General features: G+C 32.7%; 2 protein-coding genes across 9 annotated transcripts; one reads left to right on the top strand and one right to left on the bottom strand.

Annotated features, from left to right (window-relative positions):
- Window positions 1–10,639: 10,639 nt before the first annotated feature.
- Window positions 10,640–11,414, bottom strand: LOC107922546 (MFP1 attachment factor 1). Its single transcript, XM_016852629.2, has one exon. It carries the CDS (start codon window positions 11,283–11,285, stop codon window positions 10,812–10,814), a length of 474 nt encoding a protein of 157 aa, XP_016708118.1. The 5' UTR covers window positions 11,286–11,414; the 3' UTR covers window positions 10,640–10,811.
- Window positions 11,415–12,277: 863 nt separating this feature from the next.
- LOC107921189 (uncharacterized aarF domain-containing protein kinase At5g05200, chloroplastic) lies at window positions 12,278–15,047 on the top strand. Of its 8 annotated transcripts, none has more exons than XM_041087295.1 (5): window positions 12,278–12,847; window positions 13,877–14,071; window positions 14,348–14,395; window positions 14,467–14,580; window positions 14,917–15,047. In XM_041087295.1, exons 1-5 carry the CDS (start codon window positions 12,779–12,781, stop codon window positions 14,983–14,985), a joined length of 495 nt encoding a protein of 164 aa, XP_040943229.1. In that variant the 5' UTR covers window positions 12,278–12,778; the 3' UTR covers window positions 14,986–15,047. The 8 variants fall into 8 exon arrangements, 7 of the variants coding, with proteins under 7 accessions (XP_040943229.1, XP_040943231.1, XP_040943228.1 ...); XM_041087297.1 differs by lacking the exon at window positions 14,917–15,047 and having other exon boundaries at window positions 12,284–12,663; window positions 12,786–12,847; window positions 14,467–14,686; XM_016851067.2 differs by lacking the exon at window positions 14,917–15,047 and having other exon boundaries at window positions 12,289–12,696; window positions 12,786–12,864; window positions 14,467–14,686.
- Window positions 15,048–17,926: the final 2,879 nt, after the last annotated feature.

Here is a 17,926-nt window from a genome sequence, read left to right as displayed (position 1 = left end):
CCTCGGCCTCTTTGCTCAAGAACTTCGAAAGGGCCCCTACGTTCTTGCCAAGTCAACAAGTTAGAATGCAAAACACTATCATAGTGTTCGGAATGTACCTTCGCATTTACTCTGGTCAACTGCCCTACACGCATCACTTCTTTTTCCCTGAAGTCCGATGCACCACCCACCTCTCCCATAGGTGGAAGCCTAGTCGATGACTCGGCCAACTCTGACGCTTCACTTAACTTGAGCCTCATTGGTCCCAGCTTCACTATTTTCATCTCAACTTTTTCCTCTAAGTCCGATGACAAACTCACCTCCTCCTTGGGTGGAAGCCCCTCCGATGACTCACCAAGCTCAGACGTTGCCTTTCTTTTGACTCCGGCTTGCTTTGGACAGTTCCGCAACTCATGCGGACCACGGCACAAGAAACACTTTACTCGCTTCTTTTTGCTCCTCCTTGCCCTCTTGGCTTCGACTTTTCCCTTGCTCGAACTAAGCTTCTTGGGCTCCTTGTCTGCTCCATCGTTCCCCTCGATGACAGACTTCCTTGGACATTTCCGCGACCTATGCGGACCATGACACAAGAAACACTCCACTGGCTTCTTCTCGCTTTTGGCCTCATTATCTTCGACACCCCTTGCGCTCGAACCAAGTAACAAGGCCTTACCCACCGGCTTCTTCTTAAGCGTGAATTTCTTCAGACATTTCTTTAACATGTGTGGACCGTCGCAAAGAAAGCATTTCAGCTTGTCCCTTTTTCTCTTGGGTTTCTTCTTCCCAACTCGTGGTTTCCCATTACCACCATTGTCTCTGTTGCCATTGCCATCAATAATATCATTCTTTTGATCCATTTTACATACGCTCCTTTCCTCGAACTTGGAAGACCCAAGCTTGTCTTTCCCTAGACCAAGCTTAACCACGGATTCAACTACCGTCATGGCTTCCGGTAGCTTTTGGACACCTCTTTGTTCTACCTCTTGTCTGACCCACGGCTTCAATCCATTCTGAAAAGAAAGCAATGCTTCTTCCTCGGTCACATCTGAAACTTGGAGCATGAGTTCCTTGAACTCTTGAACATACTCCCCCACTGTGCCCCGTTGCGATATACCTTGCAACTTTGCCTGAGCTTTTTCCTCAGCAAACTCTGGGTAAAACTGTCCCTTCAACTCACATTGGAACTCTTGCCTCGTCCCAATCTCTCCTTTCCTTTTATCTGTGGTCCTGCCTCGCCACCATAAAAGCACAATGTCAATAAGAAACATTGAAGCAGTGTTTACCTTATCCGTATCATCCACGATGCCTTTGGCATGGAATTAGTGTTCCATCCTCCACAAGAAATTGTCTACATCGCATGCAGACCTTGTCCCTAAAAACTCTTTCGGCTTTGGGACATCCTCGTTCTTGAGTGCTGCACTTGACACTCCCTTGCCCACGACTGCTCAGCACAATGACAGCTCTCCCTCGAGCTCCTCTATTCTTGTGCTCAAAGCCCTCGTCGTGGCCATTGTTTCCTCCTTCAAAGCCATCATCATGGCCTCGAGAGCATCGTTTCTCTCTGTCAGCTTCTTCATTTGGGAATCTAGCAACTATCGCACGTTATCCTTTTGAGAAGTGAGACACGTGGTAAAAAAGTCCCTGGACTGCTCCCTCAAGTCATCAATGCTTTCCACAAGCGCATTGCCCTACTCTTTTGCTTCCTCCATGGGCTCCTCAAGTTTACCCACACGTTCTTCAACAGCCGACAACATCTCCCTCAAAGACTTCCTCACCCACCTTTGTTCGAACTCTTCTTTCGACATCCCAACGGTGCCTTTGAACCAACAACACGGATATTAATTGATTCAAACCTTGGCTCTGATACCACTTGTCACAGGGCTAGACCTTTTGTCTCGCAATCCGTGCGGCTTTAAGCGATCCGTTCGTCTAAACTCGCCCAAGTTAGCCTTAACTCAGGTGAGGATTCTTTTAGAACTCCTTCAAAGCACCAAATATAATAGCGGAAGCGATTTATGCCAAAATAATAACAACAAAAAAAACGCTCGCAAAGTGTTTGAGTAAATGCTCTCTATTTCTCTTATTCACAAAGAATAATGAAACAATGACTGGAGTGAGTACAACGGAGGGGGAGGCTCTCTATTTATAGTTGAGCTCCCCCAAAACCGACAGTCAAGATACATTTACATCGACGGATGAGATTTAACCATATCCCTTAATTTTAGGGATTTACAAGATAAGCCTTATCAAATCTAATCTAATCTTTACAAGATATGATTCCCTCTATTTTCTAAGATTAGTTACCATATTAGCCTAAGTTGCCATCTCTTCATTATCGGGCCAACTAGATTTCAATTTGACAGGCTTGTCCAATAGCTCTTTGAATCGGGCCAGTTCTCGTAGGTCAAATGATCCCCATCTAAGCAATAGACCTCCATTGAATGCATTTGATGCGATGGTCACGGGCTTTGAACTGTGGCCCGTGACATAAGGGTGTTCTTTGTTAAAGGAGTTGTGGTGTAAGAAGTTAGAAATGAGAAGTTGTGTCCTTATTTTGTTGAGTTGCCACCTAGGGAGGCGAATGAAAGAGAATTTGAAAATAAGGTCAAGTTTGTAATGAAAGGGTTTTGGTTTTAATAAGAGAATTTGAAAATAAGGTCAAGTTTGTAATGAAAGGGTTTTGGTTTTAATATTTAATAGAATGAAATTAAAGAGGGGTGTAAATGATAATTTGATGGAAGATGATGATTTGACAGCATGTTAGAGGAGAAAAATAAATGACGGACGTTACGAGGTTCTTGAGACAAAAGGAAGTTTTGGGGGGAACAAAAAAATGTTCAAGTAGGGGAAAGTGTTAAAATAAGGGTAAAATAAAGTACAAAAAAAAAGGGTTTCAAGAAGTCATGTGTGAGCGATAAGGAAAATGTTTTGATGGAAGTATTGGTGAAGGTAATTAGGAGAAGGTGAAAGAGGTAGTTGAGGATTTGAAGGGCTCTGGTGACTAGCCTAAAACAGTCACTAAAGAGAAATGATTGTTATTGCTTGGAATTGTCAAGGAATTGGATCAACCATGATAGTTCAAGTATTAAGAGAGTTGGTGAAAATTTTCAATCCTATTTTTATTTTCCTTATGGAGACAACTAACAGGTGATGATAAACTGGAAAAGTTGTGAATAAAGATGAATACTTTTTTGAAGGTTTTATGTGAGGTCAGATAGTATAGACGGAGGCTTGGCTTTGTGGTGATGGAATACTGTTAGAGTTACTATTTTGAATAGTAGTAAAAATTATATTGATACCAAAATTTGCGAGGATAGAGTAATGGAAAGTTGTGGAATTAATTTGGTTTATGGGGGCTCCAATTTTTAGGGAGAGAAAATAGGTTTGGGAAGATTTAAAAATTATAGGACGATGTATATCTGAATCATGGTATTGCATTGAGGATTTCAATGATATTTAAATGATGAAGAGAAGAGTGGAGAGAGAGAAAAAGAAAGGTACAAGATGATTTCTTTTGCTGATATGGTTGATAAATGTGGATTGCTTGAGGTTCTTTGTAAAGTTTAGTTGTTTACATGGATGGAGATTAAGGAGGGAGCTCTTGTCAAGGAAAGGCTTGATAGGGAATTAATGAATGTTGCCTCTACTATTGTTTTGAAGACAGAGGATGTTTGAATCATGGTGGATGGATATTGAAGAATGTAAAGAAATTGTGAAAAATGGTTTGAAATGAAATGTGGCAGGTTCTAGGGTTTTTAAAATGGTGCAAAAGTTAAAAAGGCGTAGGATGTTGTTGAAAGAGTGGAATTTTAAAAAATGAGAAAGAATAATATTAGAAAAGATGGGTTGATAAAGAAAATTGTTAATCTAGCTTTATTTGATAAATTGTTTTGATATAACAAACAAAAATGTTTTTAAATAAAATTTGCTTTTTGACAAAGAATTTATAGAGTTCAAAGCATAAAAATTATTTTAAGACTTCCAAACATCTTAGAAAATGTTTTGAACACTTGGAATATTTTGGACAAAGTTCAAAAACAATTTTAAGCTCTTGAACTTGTTTGAAACAATTTTAAATCAATTGAAAAATCACTCCCTACAAAAAGTATCAATACTTTCCAAAAAGTATCGATATCCATATGATTTTTATCGATACCATATTTTTTATCGATACCAAAGTTCCTTACCGTCTTGAATAAAAAATTTAAGAAAAGCAATAAGTATCGATACCTATTGAATTTTATCGATACCATCTTTTTATATCAATACCACTTTTGCATATTGTTTCTATGATTTTTCAAAAAATGACAAAAAGTTTTATACCCATTAAAAATATATTGATACCTTTTACCAGGTATCAATAAATTATCTTTGATATCGTTGTAAACTAACTTTAACGGTTATTGAATCAAACATTAAATACTACTAGTATCGATACTCGTAGAAAAATATCAATACTTTTTGTTGCAAGTGAATTTAATGATCTGGTATTTTCATCCCAACAACTCTATTAATTTCCACAACAAACCCAACAGTTGGAAATGAATTAAAGGGTATAAATACCATGTTCCAAAGGTCATACTACAATAAGAAAGTATATTCAAGCAAAATTGATCAATCAAACAACATTTGTGCCAAATATTTCCATATTTTTCTTTCATACACTTGTGAGCTTCATTGCTATTATGTTAGCTCAAGTGTTTTTTCTTATAATTGAGCTTAATTTGCAAACACTTTGATCTTGTAAGGATTATTTCTTTGTTTGCTTCTTTGTATCTCTTTGAGAGGGTTTGTGTCTTAAGGTTTGGATAGAAACCTTAAGGGAATTTGTAAGGTTAAATATTGTCCTCAAAGGTTATCAAATTAGTGAACTTGAGGAAATCCTTAAATGTGGAAAGCTAAGGTAATGGAGTAGATAATTGGGGCTATAACGACCCGGTTTCTAGTGGTGTTGAAAACTTCAGTTTCGAAATGTCATTTCCATAAATTGTGTTCGTAAATTTAATATTTACAAGGCTAGAATAAAATTATATTAAAAAGTTTGGTCTAACAATTTTTTGTAATTAATAATTAATTAAAGTACAAGTGTAACGATCATAAAGTCAATGGTAGCGAAAAATGCAGTTTTGGGACCCTATTTTTGTAAACCGAGACCGTAAATACTTTTATTAAATATTTATGGAGTTATGTTATTGGTGAGTTGAAATTTGAATAGATAATTTTATCGAATTAGTAATTAATTAAAGTACAGAGACTAATTTATAAATATGGTAAAAGTTAAATTATTATAGATTTTTAAGTGGAAACTTAGGTTAAGGATTACCATATTAAAGGTTTAGTGGACGGAAAAAGAACATGTATATATGTGTTATATTATAAAATGATAATGAGATAAAGAAAATAAAAATAAAGTATAATAAAAAAACATATAGTGGAAGGAAAATGGCGGAGAGAATTTTTTTTATTGGAATTTCTTTGTTCATTTGAATAGCGAGGTGAGGGGAGAGCTTATTGCTACTCAAGTTACAAGAAGTCGTGATTCGACATAACCTTTTCGTGATAAACTTTTCATGTATCATATTCTTTTATCCTTTATATCTAAATTGGACACAAGTCAGGGGAGAGCTTATTGCTACTCAAGTTACAAGAAGTCGTGATTCGACATAACCTTTTCGTGATAAACTTTTCATGTATCATATTCTTTTATCCTTTATATCTAAATTGGACACAAGTCATGGTATAGTCACACTTGTAAAGTCCAATCTCATATTTCTTGATATTCTGAGTAGACTATGTTAAACAAATAAGTGTGACACACTTATTTAAGCATGGTCATGCATTTCTAGTCTTACTTCATCAGGTGGCGCAAGATATTACTCCCATCATGTAGAAGGGATAAATCCTATCTTGATCAATCATATCTCACTACATGGATTGTGGTATATCTAACATTAGTTTTTATAATTCAACCTGTTACAATAGATGTTTGACTATATCAAAATATACAAATCACGAAGTTGGGACAATGATGATCTCAAGTCTGAGAATCATATACATAGTTATTACTATGAGTAATGTTTGTGACTATTACACAATAATCCAATAAACATACTCATGCAAGGTCAGTCCAGTATATTGTTCTCTAACACATACTCATGTATTGATTTTGGCATCCTTATGGAAATGACAACACTTTGTCATCAATCAAAATACACATTAGTGTCAATGCATTATTATTGTCCAAGCCCACAATAATACCTGACTAAGGGCCTTTTAAGAATAATCATATTATTCTTAGAATATTATTATTGATAATTTTATTTATATACACAGAAAAAGAAACTAAAATAACAATGGCAATACCTTATATTAATAACGAGGTAAATGAGTATGTAATTATAATCATCTCATGATTGGTCTTTGGGCATACTCTAATATGGAGGAACAACACCCTGTTGTTATCACGACCATCTGCTAGACAAGTACTCCAGACAAGTCCTCCCACTCCTCAATAATGAGATGACCATCCACTTCTAAGGCACTCGCTTTTACGTGTGAACACTCCTCAAATGTTAACACACTCTCAATACAATAAGGGACCCATTTAGGTGTAACAATCTCGTATTGATTGAATGCATAACATAATAAGTCCTAAAGTGCATGTCCTTCATGCCCATGAATATCCTTTACGCATTTGGTGGGACTGAATATTTATCCAGCCACATCACATTTCTAGACAAGAAGACCTTTCTTATATATACCCTCCCAACGATGAAGAAAGGATCGGCTCTAGAAAACCCTAAAGTTACTTTGAGCAAATTACTCCTCCTTCTCAGTCAACCTATCTGTTTTTTCCTTTCTAACTCTCCACCTCTTTAGCTGAATCGACCTCTGCAGAACCACCCCTTTCACCTATTTGTCTCCTCCTTACTCTTCTCCCTTGCTAGACCTTGTATCAACAACTTAGGTTCAATTTTTGTGTATATTTTTCTATTTTTCTATATATAATATATAAAATGAAAATACCCTAAAAGTAATACAATTTACTTCGTAAAATGATGATATTTCCAAAACAATACATATCGTACTTATAATAAAGAAACAATACATCTACTTAATATGTAATGGAGCGTTTGGTTCACCGAATGTAACATTACAACTTGTAATGTTATATTTCGAAATGAGATTACGGTGTTTAGATTCTCAACATTCCAGCCATCATGTAAACTCATACAATGAAATAGTGTCAAGATAAGGTAATATAAGGTGTAATCTCATTACAGTCCATTCTTTAGGTTATCTTAGATTATGGGCGTAATCTTAAATTTTCAACCAATTTGCCCTTTGTTTTTATTATTTTAATCAATTTAGGCTTTTTTAATTGATAAACTAGAGGATGTCATATACATTACAATATTATTATATTTTATTTAATAATTTATATATGAATATATTATTTATGGTTATAATTATAATCATGGTTGGTATTGCAATCACTTTTCATGAATTATTATAATTATGATTTATAAATTTATTTAAACATCATATATTTATTAATATATGAATTGTAATAAAAAGTAAAATTATAATAATTTATCATAAATTTAGGGAAATTGAGACTAAAAAATGTTAAACAAACTAAATTTGTTAAAAAAAAACAAATTCTATAATAAAGACAATTGAATAAAATGTGCTTCTAGATAATATTAGATTTTGTAAATCGAACACTTGAATCTTACATTCCAACCAAATGAACCAAATAAGGTAATCTCACATTCTACTTGTAATCTGACATTCCTATAATCCTATTACGAAATGTAACCATTCAAGAGAAGACCCAAGTGTAAAACTAAACAAGCAGACAAGTCGAGAAACATGATTGTTTGTTAGTTGTCTTAAAAATATAATTGGACGTTGTCAACAAGACGATAGGAGAGAGAGTCATCCGTGTAGGCAAATGGAATTTAAATCAATATGTTTATAGTAAAACTATCATAGAAGCCTTTGTACTAAGAGTCAAATTACGTTTTGCTTTTTCTTTTATTCAAAAAATTGGCAAATTAATCAATGTACGTTAGATCAAAAAGCAAATTGGTCCTTCTGTTGAATATTACATCCATTTCTATTGTTAAAAATTAGTCATTGTATGTCAACATGAAGTATATGTGGCGATCCAAGTATAACTGTTTGGTCATTCTGTCAACCATACAAACTTTTAATAGTAGAAATGGATGTAAATTTTAATAGAAATGACCAATTTGCTCTTTAATCTAGTGTACAGGGACTATTTTGCTCTTCTTCTTCTTCTTTTATTTTTTTTTTGCAAAAGGGGACAAAATGTAATGTAACTCCTAGTACAATGACCTCCATGATAACTTTACCATGTATTTAGTGCCCTTATTTTTCTCTATATATTATAGATACTATTGTAATTAAAATATAATTTTCAATATTTCTTTTATTATCAAAATTGAAATACAAATGATTTATGATATATAATGATTAAATTTGCAATGAACTGTATAATCACCATAAACTTGATGAAAGAAATTCCGAAGTGGAAATATAATATCGTAGCCAGGAGTTGACATGCAAACAGTGGCATACATTTGAATATTAACCCCCCCCCCCCCGCAGACTCAGAACTGCTTTCTTTCATGATTCCTAGTGAATACATACATATTCATGTACATACGTTGTAGCGAAACACATGTTATTGGTGTTGAGAATATGATCAACACTAGACATAATGCATATTAGAAATTCACTGCACCAAACTCGGGCCACCAACTCGTAATGTATGATTAATTCATAAGAATCCATGAGCAAGTGTCACAGCCCTGGTACAAACACTCTAGTACTTATAATTTATATTAGATTAACTTGAATTATAAGCAAAGAGATAATAAAAAGTCAACTCTATTTTATAAATTGGTCAATGTAATTCGATTTATTTTTTGTAATCATTACAAGTTGGAAGCGGGGATGGCAACAATTGAGTTGAAACTCTAGTTTTTGAGTGCCAACAAAGAGCTTAACCACTACTTCCTTCTTATGTTGTTGGATCAATTTGTACCGAAGAGATTCAACCATAAATAGTTGAATAAAAAAAATCAACTGTCTCCTTGCCCTCATTTGTATCATTTATCATTCAATAATCAAATTCAGAAAGCATTTACTCTTAGAAATAAATGCAATTGCTTTTTCTCAGTGTTCTTACTTTCCTAGGAAATCTGGAAACAAATCATGCAGGCTCGTGACATACGCCTATCAAAAGAAAAGTATATAGCTAGTAGATACATAACTATTCATAGATATACAAACAATGTGTACAGCATGCCAAGGATTACACACGGTAATATGGAAAGTCATGACCCGTCCCAAGCAGTCATGGTTCAAAAGAATCATATAGATTTCCTCCTTTCCTACAGCACTATATATGCAAATGCAAGAAAAGAACTGAAAGGACACAAGTGTAACATAGGCTTTTCGAGAAGAGTAGCTTACAGAAATCTTAATTGCCAAAAACCTTGCTTATATAGTAAGATGTACTGTATCAAATGTGAAGAAATCCCCAGCTAGGAGGAGCATGATATCAACAACTTAAAGATAGATTATCTCATTTACCTACAAAATGAAAAATTGGAATGGCCATCCACCTAAATTATAGACATCAACAGAGAAATTGGGGATTTGTATTACTTCAATCAAGATGGTAGCTGTAGGTGTTGGATCAAGAAAGCCGACAGAAATTTGACTGCATTGTGATGGCAACTAGATCCTACACACTTACATTGATATGCTTTTCTAAATGTTCAATAAATGCAAAAACTGCAGATTGATGATTGGTAGCAACCATAAGAAAAAAAAGTATGAAGCAACTCAACATTGAAATGCAGCAAGAAAAGAAATTCACTATTCAGAAAAAGAAAATGACATTCAAATCACCCAAAGAAACATACTGTGAAGTGTAAACATATGTTACATAATTACTAAACGTGAAAATAGCTTGAGAACTAAAAACACGAAGACTTCGCTAAAGCATGTGTCTATATTCAATTCATATAAACTGTATGCTCAGATGACCGAGAGACTATACATACCAGTTCATAAGAACATGCAGTTTCCATGAAGATCTACTCATAGTTGTTCTTTAGCATTTATACTATCCCTTGGAAGTTAGATTCTAGCTCACAGCAGATATCTCTTTTAACTTTCACATCTTGATGGCTCTAGTATACCTAAGAATCTTTCCTAATACATTAAGATTTTGAATCAACAATTACTTTTTCTTTTTCTAAAAAGGGATTACAATAAATGCAAATTGAAGAAATATTAAGATTTAAGACCATATATAAGATCTATATAAAATACAGAAACCTCTATTGCATAGAACCTCATCTACACATCAACTCGTACAAGACTTTCAAGTTTCAACTTGATTGCTCTGGTTTGTTGAACAGATGAAGGAGGAACACTAAGTGAATAAAGGTACAGAATGCTTATGAGTTAGTTGGGAAAAATCGTTAATGAAGAAAATATCTAGCACCCTTTAAGCTGCATTTGGCACTGTATCTATGAATAAAGCAACAAAAACCAAGAAACTCATAAAGATCAAGCACATTTCCACAATACAGAAAACCCTCAAAAAAAGAAGAGATAAAGAAATGGTATTACAGTTACAGATTTTATTATCGTCGTATATAGGCAATTAAGCATCTCGAAAAATCCAGAGCCAACCAGACAGATCTTTAAAAACCCTAGCAAGACCGATCATCAATCTAAAGAAAAGCCCTACAGAGAGAGAAAGAGAGAAACGAGGATCCTCAAACTCAAGCCTCCGCCTTCACGGACGACGATGAAACCTCCTCACCATTCGCTGCTTCCGTGGCTGACGGAGCATCGGCGGCGGCACCAGTAGCAGCGCGAGATTTGACAGTATCGAGCATACGCTTGCTGATCTCCTTGGAATACATCTGAAGGATCTCGATGCCATCATCGTCGGGGGAGAAGGCCGCACCGGCGACTGAGAAAGCTTCCCCCTCGATAGATTTGGCCAGGGAGGAGGCCTCGTCCTCAGGGATGGTGCCGTAGCGTTTGGAAAGTACAGATTGGGAAGAGAGCGTCTCGACAAGACGGTTGATAACGGCATCGCGGGTTCGTTGAGTGGGGGGCCAAATTCGGAGAGTAAGGTTATTGAGCTTGGCGGCGGTTTCATCTATTTGCGATTGAGCCTGGGTCTGGTGGGGCTCCGTTTCTGCGGTGGCTGAGTCTTGAGCAGTGGTGGTAGATTCAGTTTCGGCCATTTCTTTTGGTTTGGAACTTTTGGGCAGTGACCGGAGAGTAATGGGGGGATTTCGAGTTTGCGAGGGGAAGTTCTTTTAAGCCAATAAAAAATTAAAACAATAATTAGTAATTAGTATATAAGAAAGGGGATTGAATATGGGCCGAGCAACTTTCCCCATTTATATCTACATTTATTTATTATTTAAAGATAAGTAAAATATGTAAAATATTCTAAAAATTTATATTTGTATAATATTTAAAAGATTAATATCTTGCATATCCATACTTTCTATAATTATTTATTTATATTATAAATTTATTAAAAATAATGTTATTTTGAGTTCTATAATAAATAATATGTATTTTGTAACTGCTTTGTAAATATATTTATTTATTATTTATAATGTTATAAGTGATTCAGTAATATTTTTGTTTCGGTAGAATTATATATAAAGTAATTTAAATATATTTTAATTAATAATAAATTAATTATTATTTAGTTTAAATATTATATTAATAAAATTTTATCATAATTACAAATATCACGGTCAAATTATCATAAAATATTTAATGTGTCAGTTCAAGATAAACCTACAAAGAAACTTTTTATTTAATGTCATGTATCATAATGTTATTAATAACATATTTTTTTATGATTTTGGTTTGAATATAATACTAATTTTTTTATAGATAATATAATACTAAATTATGGCACACACATTATGTATAAAAATTAAATATGACTTTTGGTTAAAATGATAAAAATCAGAGGATAAATATTAAGATGCCTCGATTTAAATCCCATCGTAAGCATATAATTTTTTATATTTATTAAAATATAAAAAACATAAATACCTTTAAATATAATATATGTTGTTTTCCAAAATTCGAATTTTAACATCACTTTTTTTCTAATTGCAACGTCTAGAGGACTTGTAAGCAAAGCTAAATCACCATGCTCAAGTTATCTATTTGACTAATTGTATAAAAACTACATTCATTAACACCCTGTTTGATTCAATGTAATTACAACTCAATTCTATGAGCCCACCACAAACCCTTGTTTAATTAAATGGAATGCCACTGAATAGAGGTTGAATAGCATTCTTTGCCCCACCCTCTGAATTGTCATTCAGAGCACAGTAGGAATGTTGAAAGATTACCTTCCCCCCCCTCATTTTTTCATCATCATCCTTTCTGCAGTTTCAACTACAACATCCACCTTCAATACCTTCTCCATTTACAAAGCCTTAAACACCATTGCCCCTCACCAACTTTTTTAATCTTTTCCTCATAGGAATAGAGATCATAGAAATTTCTTAATTAGGGGCAAAATCTTCAACAAGGAAAAAATCCAGACTCAATTTAAGACCTTGGCATCGTTCATTTCAATTTTGGGTTCGAGCATCTGATATTTATACTGGCTATAAAGTCCCTTCTTTATCTTCTTCTTCTTTTTATTATTCTTCTTCTTGTTAATTTGATAGTTTTTGATTGTTGGGTAATTATTGAAATGATAGGTGTTTCAACTTCGAGTGAGTTTTGTGAAGGATCCACAAAAGCAACATGTGTTATGATATGGGTGGGTTTTTCCTTAAGGTATACACATTGATTGGTTTGAAAATGGTTCAAATTTAAATGGGTTTCTTTCTATTTTTTTTAGTTTATTTACTATTTGATTCTTATTGATTGATTTACTTGTTCTTAATTCTTTAAATTACAGTCTTCGATTTCGTGTTCTTTCAGTTCAATTAAAACGGGTTTGTCTGTTTTTACTTTTTCTGTACTGCTTGATTCTTATTGATTGTCCCTTTTGTTGATTTTGTTGTTCTTAGGTCTTTGCAAATTATAGTCTTTTCTTTTGTGTTCTTTCAGTTCAAATTTAAATGGGTTTGTATTTTTTAAAATTTTTTATACTATTTGATTCTTATTGATTGCTCCTTTTGTTGATTTTACTGTTCTTAGCTATTGACAAACTACACAGCATTTGCTTTTTGTGTTCTTTCAGCTAAATTAAAGACTAAATTTTACATGTATGTTCAAATTTGTTTATGTTCCTTTTGAAATCTTGTTTTACTTACTGATATTTCCCTTTTCACTTTTGTACTAAATACTTTTATAAGTAAATATATCATGGAGGCTCATGTACTAGTAGTCAGATTGCGTTTTGCCCCATTTACTCAAAAAATGCGCAAATTAGTCCCTGTACGTTAGGTCAAAGAGCAAATTAGTCATTTTTGTAAAAAACTTCATTCATTTCTGATGTTAAAAATTGGCGTGGCTAACAGAATAACCGGACAAATACACGTGGTGTGTCACGTGTACCCCATGTTGACGTACAATGACCAATTTTTAATAGTACAAATGGATGAAAATTTTAACAAAAGGACTAGTTTTCTCTTTGATATAATGTATAGGGACCAAATTGTTTAATTTTTTAGTAGAGGGAGCAAAATGCAATCTAACTCATAGTACAAGGGCCTTCATGAAACTTTTACCTACTTTTATTCCCAATAATCGAGTCATGGATGTTGTTCATTGGTAGGGTGATATACTGTAATTTGTTGATGATTCTATTTTAATTGCTTGGTGGATGTTTGAATTGAATTAGATTGCTCAAATTATTGGAAAACCGAACCTAGCCCCAGCAGCATGGGTGAAAAGGCTTGTTACTTTGTGTGATCAAGCCCCAACAACACCTTTAGATGATGTTCAACTTGTTTTAGAGAAGGAGTTTGGTCGAAGCATCGATGAAATATTTGAGAATTTTGATGTAAATCCTCTCAGTTTAGCATCGATCGCACATGTATTACTTTTTCATTTCTTTACCTGGCTTGAAGTTTTATATGAGCATGCTAGGAAGGGTATAGGTTTATGTATTTAAACATATAAAATCTTTAAAGGTTGAGCATTTTCATTAAATAAGCTTCATTTTGCCAACATACATCATGATATGGCACATTTGTTATTTTAATGCTACCATAAAGTTTAACAGTTTTGTAGGGTTCTTAGGTTCCAGAAATAGGATAATGCTATAAGAATCGAATGGATATACCTTAACATATGTTCGTATCTAAATTAGGTTCATCGAGCAAGATTGAGAGGTGATAAGAACGATGTTGTTGTTAAGGTAAGTCCCCTTGAAAATGATTTTAAAGCCTCATATGTCTATGTGATTTTGACCATTCAAGTTTATGGCAGGTGCAACATCCGGGAATCCAGGATCTTATGATGACCGGCATCCATAACTTGCAAGCATTTGCACTGTACATTCAAAAGAATGATATCAAATTTGATCTGTTTTCCGTTGCCAAGGTAATGGGAAAGCATGTATTTGTATTCACATTGATGTTCCTTGCAAAACACATCTATCCTTCTTTTATGTACTTTCCAGATTATGTAAATTGAGAGTATCTTTCCACTTGGATTTGGATTTCTTTGTTCTTCTACACGTCATTAATTTTTTTATCCTTTGTGTTGTCAAGATCGGATATGAGTTTGACTTTCTAAGAGAAACCAATGCTATGGAGAGAATTTGTTGTTTCTTTTATGAGAATAACAAAAAGACTCCGGTCCTGGTTTCGAAAGTGCTTCGAGGTTTGGTTATAAGGCAAGTTCATTTTGTTGTAATTCTTCATATTGCTTGTACAGGTTTATCCTAGGGCTATCCAAGGACATGTGGAAAAGATGTTTGAAAATGCATTACATTTTGTAGTTTAGGACTTGGTGTTGTCTTTATTGGTTTGATAGACAAGCATAAAGGTTGTACCGATGTAGATTCACTCATTTTGTCTTTTTATATTTTCGTGCTTATCAACGAGTTAGGAATGAGGTTTGTTATCTAGGTTAATGTTGCATCATTGACCCTTAAAATATTTTAGTTTTTTAGATAAAACCATGGTTTTAAACTGACTAATTCAATAGGTTGAACCAGGAATCTATTGGTTTGGCAGTTCAACTTTATAAAGTTGAATTGGAAAATTTTAAAGACTGAACCGGAAAAAATCAGAAATAGATAGTCCAACCGGTTCAACCTCTTATTCGGCTTTTTCAACAATGGATAAACCATGTAATGTTTTACCTATTTAGTTAAAGGTATTGGGATCCTGGAAGGATAATAATACGGTTCATATAATATCAAGCTGCATTCTTTAGCAGGAAATGAGGAATGGCTTTTGACACAAAAAGGTTACAGATCTTAGCTCCTTCTATATTTATGTCGAGTTTTCTTCATGTTTTTGAATAACATAAAGAACTATGAGTTTTAATTTTTTTTCACATATGAAAAGAACTAATATCACTAAAATTTAGTAATTTTTATGTAAAATTTGAAGGTTTTTATTTCACCAAAGATTGCTATAAATAATTAATATATTAAAGAGTATACCTTATAATTAATTGTTGTTACCATGCTATTATAAAGGATAAAATAAAATATAAAAAATTCGCCTTCTATGAAAATAAAATGTTATTAGAGGATTATCATATCGTATGTAAAACCCATTTTTATATTTGTGATTGTGACTTGTTTGTAAGAGAAGATGTGAGAGGTTAGATTGAAGCAAATATATTAAGCATTGAAATATTCTTAATAATAATATTATATTAAAATTATTATTAAATATTATATTAAGAATGTTATTAAATTATTTATTTTTATTTTTATTAAATTATATTTAATAATAATCTTATTAAAATTTAATAAAAATAACAACAATCATCTACCTAATAAACAATTCTGCTAAGGGCACTTTGGTCATTTAAGCCCTTTTCCTTATGCTATTATAACATCTATTCTATTCAACCAAACACAAGAATACTATTACAACTCTATTTCATTCCATTGAACCAAATAATTGAATTACTGATTACAGCTCTATTCCATTCACCCGAACCAAACATGGTGTATGTGATCATGAGTTAACATATTCGACACGCCTACCTTCTTATTATCAGGACATTGAAACACTCTATAACATCCTAAAAATTCTATTCGTCGAAAATTGTGAAATTTTGGAAAATATATATTAAATTTTTTTATGGTAAATAAAATAAGAATTATTAGTATTAGTATAGAAGATAGTTGGATACCAAAAAGAACTGAAAAAACTCGTGTGATAAGAGAAATAAATCTAGGGAATTGACTAAATTGAAAGAATATGAGAAATGTTGAGGCAAAAGTGAGAAAATTTAAAATATAAAAGAGTTAAATTGAATTAAAAGAAAAGGTGGAAGGACTAGAAGTGCAATTTTTCCAAAAAATGTATCATGAAATGTGGGTGGAATTGTAAGAATATTCATGGGAAAAATGTTCATTACGTAAATAGATAATTATGTAAAAATCTCATGGTTGTAGGCAAAATATGGACCACTGGATCAAATTGAAAAGTGAGAAGAAAATTTGGCTATTAGATTGAAATTATGACATAAAGATTTTTTAGATTAAATTATAATATTTTATTATTTTATTAAATAAGATATTTGTACGGAATGCTTCCAACGCCACCTATATGTACATGAGATGGAACTTTTATTTCTTTACAATTTGGTCTTTGGTTATTCAATTCCACTAATTTTCATGACCATCAAAAAGGAAAATTGTAGTAGAGATATTAGAGAATTAGAATATAGGAATAAGAAATTATATATTAGAAGTGAAAAAAAATGAAGGATGTGATGAAAGTGAGAAAGGAATATAAAAGAAAGAAAGATGAAGAAGCTTTTGTGCAAAGAGGTGAGTATTCATACTATCTCAAAGATTGAAGAATTTAATAAAAGTAGTAGTGATGAGAAGTAAATCATGAGTTATGATGTATGGAAATGATAAGATTTCAAATGAGGAGAGAGGATGTGAATGAAGTCATATGTGAGCTAATGTTATTTTATGATACATACCAATTTAATGCGATAGGTCTAAAAGATTAGTAGACTATGAATGAATAATTTAAACTTTATTGAAATGATTAACTCAAAAATATGATATTCTTTGTTCGGGTTTAAGCATGAACTCGAGTAAGGGGTGTGACACACTTACTCTTCATGTTGCAAACTAAGTGACATGTCCTTCTTGCAATCTCAACAAGAACGAGGTTATTTTGATATGTCAAACTCAATGTTTAGAAAATAAAATCAAGGAGATAAGTTTATGGGTTAGGGTGTACATATATAGTAGGGAATTTTGGATTTTTTTTTGAAAAATAAGCAACTAGGATGGTTATTTATAAGATTTATGGTTAGAGTTTCCTTATGAGTTTTAGATGAATCACCATAGGTGTCAAGGCTTGTTTGAGTTTTTTATATTAAAAAAATCATAAGAAAGTACTATTAGTAGGGGTGAACAAAACTCGATTAGATTAAAAACAAAATTAGTTTTTTAATTTCAAGTTAATTGAATTGAGTTATTCAATTTTTTGAATCAACTCAAATAATGAATTTGATGAGTCGAGTTGAATTTTACAACTCGAATAATTTGAATAACTTGAATAATAAATTGATGTAAATATACTTTACATCCCTAATAGTTTTGAAAATGTACAAATTAAAATAAAAATTCAGAATAATCTTCTAACATTCAAAATATTTATAAAACTTTATAAATATATATAAAATAAAGAAAATTAAAGTTTATTAAAATTTATTAAAAATCTTAAAAACATGTAAA

This window comes from Gossypium hirsutum, chromosome D01, assembly GCF_007990345.1.
Source record: "Gossypium hirsutum isolate 1008001.06 chromosome D01, Gossypium_hirsutum_v2.1, whole genome shotgun sequence".
NCBI classification, from domain to species: Eukaryota; Viridiplantae; Streptophyta; class Magnoliopsida; order Malvales; family Malvaceae; genus Gossypium; species Gossypium hirsutum.
Note: the sequence above shows the minus strand (reverse complement) of the source record. Positions and strands in the feature narration are given on the sequence as shown.

Excerpts from the sequence above, each read along its gene's own strand:
- LOC107921189 (XM_041087294.1), top strand. The coding sequence starts at position 12,779 with ATGATAGGTGTTTCAACTTCGAGTGAGTTTTGTGAAGGATCCACAAAA. Across the intron at positions 12,848-13,876 it reads CAACATGTGTTATGATATGG|ATTGCTCAAATTATTGGAAA; the intron begins GTGGGTTTTTCC and ends GAATTGAATTAG. Across the intron at positions 14,396-14,466 it reads AGAACGATGTTGTTGTTAAG|GTGCAACATCCGGGAATCCA; the intron begins GTAAGTCCCCTT and ends AGTTTATGGCAG.
- LOC107922546 (XM_016852629.2), bottom strand. The coding sequence starts at position 11,285 with ATGGCCGAAACTGAATCTACCACCACTGCTCAAGACTCAGCCACCGCA.